We start from the raw sequence: 8,179 nt of genomic DNA, 5'->3' as shown, positions 1-8,179 counted from the left end.
GTCCTTCACAAATAAGGGCTTTTGTCTTGTATTTAGACCTTCAAGCCCTCTTGGAGGTCTTAGTGAAATGGGGCATTATGATTTCAGCAGAAGGCTTTTTCCATATGGTGCAGATGGCTCCTAAGGGAGCTTAGTTTATGGATTGCCTCCTTTTCCTTAAATATCAAAACATTTTATGGTACGTATCCTTTGGTCCCAGTAGATTCCAGTTCTAATGCAGGCAATAAGCTAATGCATACTCATCAATTATAATATGGTAATATTATTATTATTGTTATTGTTATTATTATTGTATTCATCTCCTTTCCATGTTTTACCTCACCCCACATATCAGTGGGTTGACTCTTTATGGATGAATGGCTTGTCACAATTTTTTGGAATGTATTGTCAAGAAGAATCATATGTATAAGCCCTGAATGGTTCTTAGACATCTGATAGTGTTAAAGCTTAGATTTTCCCCCTTACTTTTCAGGATTCTAGCGCATGAAGGACGTAAATGATAATCCCAGAGGACCATCTGTCCTGGAGCAGGCATTGGAACCAAGTTACTATGTGAGTGAAAGGACTGAATGCAAGTCAGATGGTAAGTAAGACAGAGAAGATGAGAGATACCATGCTGTCACTTCAGTAGAGATGAAAAACACTGCCAAACACTCTTCAGAACTTATTCTCGTTCTCAGGTTTTCAGTGTTTTGCAAAGCCTAGTTAGCATGGAAAGTAGTTTTTGCTTGATCTTTTCATGGTGGAGTTTGTTTTAACCTAGCTGTTATTCTCACATCATGCAGAGTCCCTTTTACCTCCATTGCCTACTTGATGTCTAAGCAATTCTTTCTAGCCTGGATTTCTAAGGAAGCCTAAAGGATTGAGCCTTTGTCTCTTAAAAGCTCCTTATGAAGTAATTTTAAATCCAGTTCATAGCTGTCTGAAATGTTATTTTCTTTTTAATTGATTTGTGGTAAACAGCAAGCAAATTAGTTTTGCTTAATCATCAAGGAAGTGGGTGTTTTCAAGTCATTCTGGACTTGTTTCTAAACATATTCTGTCTCTTACAGGAAAGTGTTTCCAGTCTGTATAGTAAGGGCTCTTAGAGCAACTAGGGATTTTATTTATTATTATTTTTCCCCCTCCTGGTTTCTAAGGGACTTCACTTCTTCCCCTTGTGTCTTTGCATAGGCTTTAACACTGCCCTTTTCTTGAGGCCAAAATACCTAATGTTCATGCACAGAGCCTGCACGTTGTTCATTGAAAAGATCTTTAATCCAGCAGTGATTACTGGCTTACACTTCATATGTGGGCTATACAAAGGGAAGTTTTTCATGCAGTTTTGTTTTTATTGAAGAATAAGGCGTGGGTAGCTCTGCCTTGCAGAAAACCTTAGCCTGGAAAAACCTGGTGTGGGAGGGGAGAAAGAAAAGATAGACAGTCATTTATCATGTGACATCAAAGTGGAATTGTTCCAACGAAGAAATTGTGCTAAAACTTCCCATCTGAATGTGAGCTGAAGGTCATGCACTTGCATTCATATTAACTTGACAGAGCCAGCATGGAAGAGCTGCTAAAGTAACATAGAAGGAATTCTGTGTCTGTAGGCTACCCCTGGCAAGTGTGCTTGCTGAAAAGTACACTGGAAAGGCCTTGGTCTGAGGTGGCTGAACAGATTGCTTTGGCATAAGAGGCAAGGGCACTTAGAAAGTATCAGTAATGCTAATTTCAGGAAAGGCCCAGGTGTCTAAAATTCAAATCCATGTCTTTAAACTGATGGAAGATACTCCAGTGAATGTTTCAAGTAGAAGTCATTCTCCAGGCATTGTCATAGGACTATAGACTGGCCCTCAGTTCAAATTCGGCGAAGAGAAGGATATCATTCTGTTCAGCTGTCAGAAACACAATAAGAAGCTTCAGTATTGTAGAATACCATGTAGAATGTGTCCAAAGGTCTCCAATGCTGTCTTGCTTAAGTTGAGCAATTGATTACATTGATACAAAGAAAAAACTGCTTTCATTACAGGGAGCAGGAGCTAATAAACTTCTGAGGTGTGGCTTGATTAGGGTAGGTTGGAGGGCAAATTAAAATTCTGAAAGATTCCTTTGGAAACTGTTAGGATATGTTTGTACCAGCCAGTTAATACAGATGGTGAAGCTATGAAATTGTGGTCTAGATGGAAAAATGGTCATTTTAAGTAACCAGAAGTTGATTTCTTTCATAGAACTGTCTCATGTTCACATACATCCAGCACAGTACATGAAGCAAAAAACAGAGTGAAATGACACTGGATGGTGGTTCTGGAGGCTTCAAAAGTTTTGCTGTCACTGCACGACAGAGCCACAAGCTGCTCTTGTGCAGGTGGGAAACAGGATACAGATAAAAGAGGTCACGTGGATCTGTGGGGATGAGCAATATTACCATGCTATTTTTGAAGGGCTGTGCACTTGGGTTGACAGTTTGAATCTGAAGCCTTTCAGTCAAATCTTTATTAAAGCAAGTTTATTCTGCAGTGTGTACACAAAACCCTGTAGAAAATGAAGCCCATTAAAATCTCAGTTCGTCTCTTAATCTCTCTGATTCTTAAATGCCATTATGAGGATGAGGTAGTTTGCAGTGTCAAGGTACACTACTACAGATATTTTTCAGGCACCTTGATTTCAATAAAGAGTTAAATTAAAAATCAGACCATTCTTTCTGACAAGCATCTCTCTGGTAAATTATCATGTGCCAGTTTTAGGTTCTATGGTTTAGGTTCTAAGGTTCTATGAAACTTAATAACTTAAGACAGTTTTAGTACAGTCTCTTTCAGTATAATCATATCTTTATTAAGGACTGGATAAATTCTTAGGGTTTTTTTGTGTTAATTCTTACACTTGATCCTTTCTAAAACTAGACAGGTGGTGAGTTGACTTGATGTTCTTCAGTCTCTTGTGCTATGCATAAAATTATCTTGCTTCACACTAAGTAAAGGTAATTGGTAAACTGGCATTTGTAATTTAAAGGCTTGACCCTGTTGATGGTGTCCCCTGACATATATTAACTCTTCTGCCAGCTCCATTAGCCCAGCACAGCAGTCACAATACAAGGATATCTTGCTGTTGAATACCCAGGGTACCACTTGGTTATTCACAGTGGGATTTCATATGGCATTTAAGAGAACTGATTATTTGCTTTCTGAAGAAGTTCCAGTGAAAGCTGGAATTTTTTTATACCTTTCAGGCATGCTTCATGAAAAGACAATAGAATCATTTGCTGATATGTTCCTGGGTTTCCGTCTTCAAATCTTAGTACAAGAATATCACTTGAAAAGCTTAACAACGTATGGAGAACGATGAGCATATACTGACAGAACATTGGGGCATACTTAATTTGGTAAGATCCAGGACTCCAGCAGGCAGGCAGCTGTATTTCAAAGGTAGATCAGAGTCTGGGGTTTTTAAAACGGTTTTTGTCAGTCCCTATGGATATTGGCATTCTAAATCCAAGACAAAAGTACATTGTACTGGGTCTCCACTGCTACACAAGGCAGCAAATTACTATCTCTGGGCTGTCACTCCCCTCCAAGGATTATTCAGAGCTCTTCTGTCAGTCTTCCTTTCATCATTGATATTAGGACAGTTGTTCCCTCGTTGCTCATGCCTCTCTGTATGTCAGTCCTACCTTGTAAACTTGTTCTTCAGCAATGGAGGCTTATCACAGAATATAAATCTGACCAAATGCTCTTTGTTAGATTGAGATCTGGGTGGCATCAACTTTTCATCCTCGTTTCCCTGTGTTCTGGTGAAGGAAATATGGGCATATGGACCTGAGGAGAGCAACAGCAAACTCCAGTCACAGCCCTGCTCCAGATGGTCGCAGGGTGAAGGACTGTGGTTGTAGTTTGTTCCTGCTGTGCGGTCAGATGTAGATGTGGCAGCCTGTGTGTCCTGACAGGGAAGAGGTGGGGCATGGGGGGGATATTCTCTGAAGTTGCATTGCTAGCCTTGGCACACCTACCTGTAAGGCCATGTTCCACCCCTGTGAGAACTGACAAAACTCAAGTGCTGTTAGTCCCTGTACCTCTTCTCCACTTTTTTCAGCTTTTTTGCTGGTGCAAATATCATAAACATCACTTGCAGTGTAAGGTTCAGAATTCTGGGCTGTCCTCATTCTGCCCACTTTGTAGTATTTCCATGTTCTCACAACTGTACTTGGATTTTCTTAATTGTGAGTGACAACAGACTCATTTATGTGCTGTATTCACAGACACAATTAGAGGAAGCAAAAACACGTGGTAGGCAGCAGTTTGAAAATCATGACAGTCTCAGTTTCAAAAACAACTGTGTGGTATTGTCTCACTGTCAGTGTGAAATTTAATCTATATTTTTAAGCTGCTTTTGAAAATGGAACTTAGGCCATTCTTTAAAGAACAATTAAAGTTGTTCCAGCAGAACTAGGGCTCTAGCTAAAGGCATTGGAGCTTTTGAAAATTTTCCTAGGCCTTTTGATAATCTGGCCTCTTGATGCCTTAAGTCTGTTAGGCATGAGATACCCACTATCATGTTTCCCAGTAGAAAAATTAATCAAAATCAATGTCTGATTTCTGTGGTTTTATGTCTGAAAATTTTCAGTAAGAGTTCACAGTTATAACTGGGAAATGGAAATCACCAAAAAGTTTAACTAGATTTTTTTCTGTTTCAGTGTTTAGAGCTAGGTATTTCAGAGAAGAGGGAGGGAAGACTATCTTAATTCTGAGCTTATTTAATACCCAAGAGGAAGGAAGTTTTCAGTATGCTGTACTTCTTGCATATGCTACCTTGTTTGATTTGAGCTACTGCCAGATGCTGTTTTTAGTCTCCACTCAGTCCTTCTGTCAGGCTTCTCACACTCCTCCTCCTGTGGGCTTGTCTTCTATGGCCTTGTATTTATTTTTCTTTCCTCTCTTATCAGATATTCTCTTTTCTATTATTCCCAAACATAAACCTTTTGCTTTGTGTGTTTTATCTTCTCCTTTCTCTGCTTCTTGCTGCTAGTCCATTGTCTAGCTTAACTGATGAGTGGTTTTGTAGGACCATTTAATGCCATAGAACACACTTTTTGTAAGTCAAAAATACTGAAAAGCATGTTTCAGGGATGTGAGATCCAAAACAGTATAGTGTTTTGAATTGCACCTGTTGTTACATACTAAATTATATGCATGCCTCATGGGCACTGGTTTGGTTTGGTGGACTAATTGATTAATTAATTGACAAACTAATATAGTAGCGGAAATAAGCTGAAAATCAACTGGTGAAACTAGTAATTTTTGGGAACAGAACTTAGCTGACATGTCACTTGGTCTGTGTGCAGCAGTTTTGCAAACTATTTTTTAAGCTTGCTCTTCAGCAATAGGGACTGTCACAGAAGATAAATTTGACACCCTTTAGAAGACTGATGTTGTTACCACATCTTGAACCTCTACTGTTTCTGGAAATCATGGTTTCTTGACCTCTGCCTTACTAGTCTGCTGACTGAGGTTTCATGCTTTTCTTTTGCCTGCTGGTGACATAACCATGGGGAAGTGCAAGAAACCTCAACAAATAAAGTACTTCAATAAGGATAGCATTAAGACGTGAGTAGTTGTGGAGTACCAGCCTCAAGAATTAGGGGTCTTAATGGTGGAATGTTTACTTCATTGTATCACTGTTCTGTCTTGGAAGTCTTGCGAACCTAAGACTTGCTTTGTTTGTGAATCTTCTCTCTCACCTACACCTGGTCTCTAATATTTAAGATCTGGGCCCCTCTTCATCTTCACAAGGAAAACTCTAAATGGGGAGAGGAGGAACTGTAAGGATTGAGAAGTTAAAAAAACTGAAGGAGGGCAGGCATTGGCTTGTGCTTGGCTGAAGCAGCCTCCTAGCCCTGCTACCTGAGAAGAGCTGTCAAAGAAGAGGTGATCATGGTATGGTCCCACCCATTAGATTTGTTAGATTTCCAACTGCAGTGTGTTGCACCAGGAGATTTGTTGAATCTAACTAAGGAGTTCCCTGTGGCTCTTTGACCACAAAATGGCACTTTCAATGGAGATCTGGCCGTGTTGCCAAGAGAGTCATAGTCAAACATGTTTATTGAAAAAAGAGCAGGAAGGGCCGTCTGCCTCTGTGAACCTTCCTTTGGAGTAGAACTGAGGAGCTTAAGGGAAGAAAGGAGAGATTCAGGCACTCCAGGAGAGGAACATGGAGTTCTTCAGCAAAAGAGTTGAGTAAATACTGACAGGTTTGACTCTTGCAGTACATTTTCACAACATCTGTCAAGCTTCCTTTAAAAATACCCAGCCAGCTCTGTCTTGACTATAGAGATTTTTCACACTTCCCAGTGTACGGAATTGGCATTTTAATTTCACAAACAAATCTACCATCTTATTAGATTTATCCACCTGCTCATGCAAATGGCAACACAGTAGGTTGAGTTTGTTCTCATGTATTTTTCATCACAGGTTTTTAGGTTGTCATTTAAGCTTTACAGAGTCTATTCTGCTCAGATCCTGTGTTTTGCTGTATCCTATATAATTTCATCCTTGGGATTGCTCCCACCACTGCAGTAGGTGGTAGCTCTGGGTTGTTAGGCTGTTCTCCCCATGGGATCTCAACACCTCTTCCCGGTGGGCTCTTGGCTTTCTGTGTGCTGCACCCCATGCTGTGGGAGCAAGCTTCCTGGATATTACTATGTTGTGGTCCTTTGCACCTACCAAGGAGCTTATCAGGTGTCCTTAATGATGTGGATCTGCTATTGCTTGATTTTCAACTCAGCCGTTTAACTAAAAGAATGTGCTATTTAAAAGAGCAATTTTGCCTGAAAGTAAATGGCCAAATGGATTTTTTTTTCATTCCCAACAATAGATGCCATTTGCTGTTGATGATTGACATCATGGCATGCTTTAAGTGAGAACAAACATACTATCCCCCTCCAGTACACACAAGGCTTTTTCCCTAACAGATTTATTCATTAGGCATATGCTCAAAGTCTACAGCTATTACCACTTCTAAATAGAACCATTTTTTCACTGCTTTCAATAGAAAAAAATGCTACAGTGTTGTGAAACACCTATTAAAGTTCCAGATTCAATTAACTATCATATTCTATTAAAAGTCCTTTCTACTCAGGTTGTTTGACAGCAGGAAAATAAATACTGTGTGTTGGAGACTGACCTTCAAATGATGGTACAAAGCTGCTGCTTTGCAGTCTTTAGCAGTTTGAATGCCTTTACCTTCCCTTGATGTATGTCAAAAATGTCTCTTACAGAAATTGAAGGGAAGCTGGTTAGATTGTAAGACTTGGTCCCAACTTCCTTGCACAGGAAACATTCCTGCTGAAACAGGTAAAAGTTTCATCTGACCAATTTTGCAGACTTTTGATAAGAGGGATGGCCCTCCTGAAAGGCACTAAATGCCTTCCATTTTGTATGCCTTCTGTGGAAGACAAAGATAAATACAGACCTATTTTTTCAGAATAGGTCATTTTTCTCTCTGTCAGATTTGTGCAGGCATTCTCAAAATGGGCCCTTTTAGCATCCTGTGTCCTCACTGGTACTGATAGATTCTGAACATCCTTTGCCAGCACACTGAAGAGCCTGTGTTATTTTTCTGTATGGAAAAATGCTTTTGCAACAGCTCGAATGTGAAGCTTTCTTTGTTCCTGAGGTTTCTTTACACACTACTAAAGTACTACTCCTATTAGATGCACATATGGATTTAGGGATGCTATTGTCTGTTCAGCTGATAATTTCAAGATCTGTAGAAATGAAAGGATGAACTATGATGTTACAGTTATCCCTCAAAAATAGGACTTGATACTGCCCTGCTTACGCTTTTGTCTTTTGTGCCTCTGCTCAGCATGTCTGAAATAGATGACAGGGCTTCTACCTGGGCTGTGGATAAAATGTAGCTCTTGCTCATTCTTTTTATGATCTTCCCAGCATAATTAATGCTCCTGTGGTGATCTGACCTTTGCTGGATGCCAGGCACCCACCAAAGCTGCTCTATCACCCTCCCTCTGAACTGGATAAGGGAGAGGTAACAAGTGGCTGATGAGTTGAGGTTAAGGACTGTGAGAGATCACTCACCAGTTGCTGTGACAGGCAAAACTCAGGGAAATTATTTGAATTTATTGCCAATCAGAATCAAAGCAGGATGATGAGAAGAAGTCTTAAAATTATTCCTACCCCTCCCTCCTTGG

At 39.9% G+C, this 8,179-nt stretch overlaps 1 protein-coding gene across 1 annotated transcript in view; it reads left to right on the top strand.

Annotated features, from left to right (window-relative positions):
- Positions 1-483: 483 nt before the first annotated feature.
- Positions 484-8,179, top strand: part of PTPN5 (protein tyrosine phosphatase non-receptor type 5) — a 50,455-nt gene continuing 42,759 nt past the window's right edge. Inside the window, exon 1 of the mRNA XM_062494578.1 lies at positions 484-583. Within this exon, the coding sequence (XP_062350562.1) occupies positions 484-583 (100 nt within the window). The remainder of the gene's footprint in view (positions 584-8,179) is intronic.

Source organism: Cinclus cinclus, chromosome 6 (genome assembly GCF_963662255.1).
Source record: "Cinclus cinclus chromosome 6, bCinCin1.1, whole genome shotgun sequence".
NCBI lineage: Eukaryota > Metazoa > Chordata > Aves > Passeriformes > Cinclidae > Cinclus > Cinclus cinclus.
The sequence above is the reverse complement of the archived record's forward strand: the minus strand, read 5'-3'. Positions and strand labels throughout refer to the sequence as shown.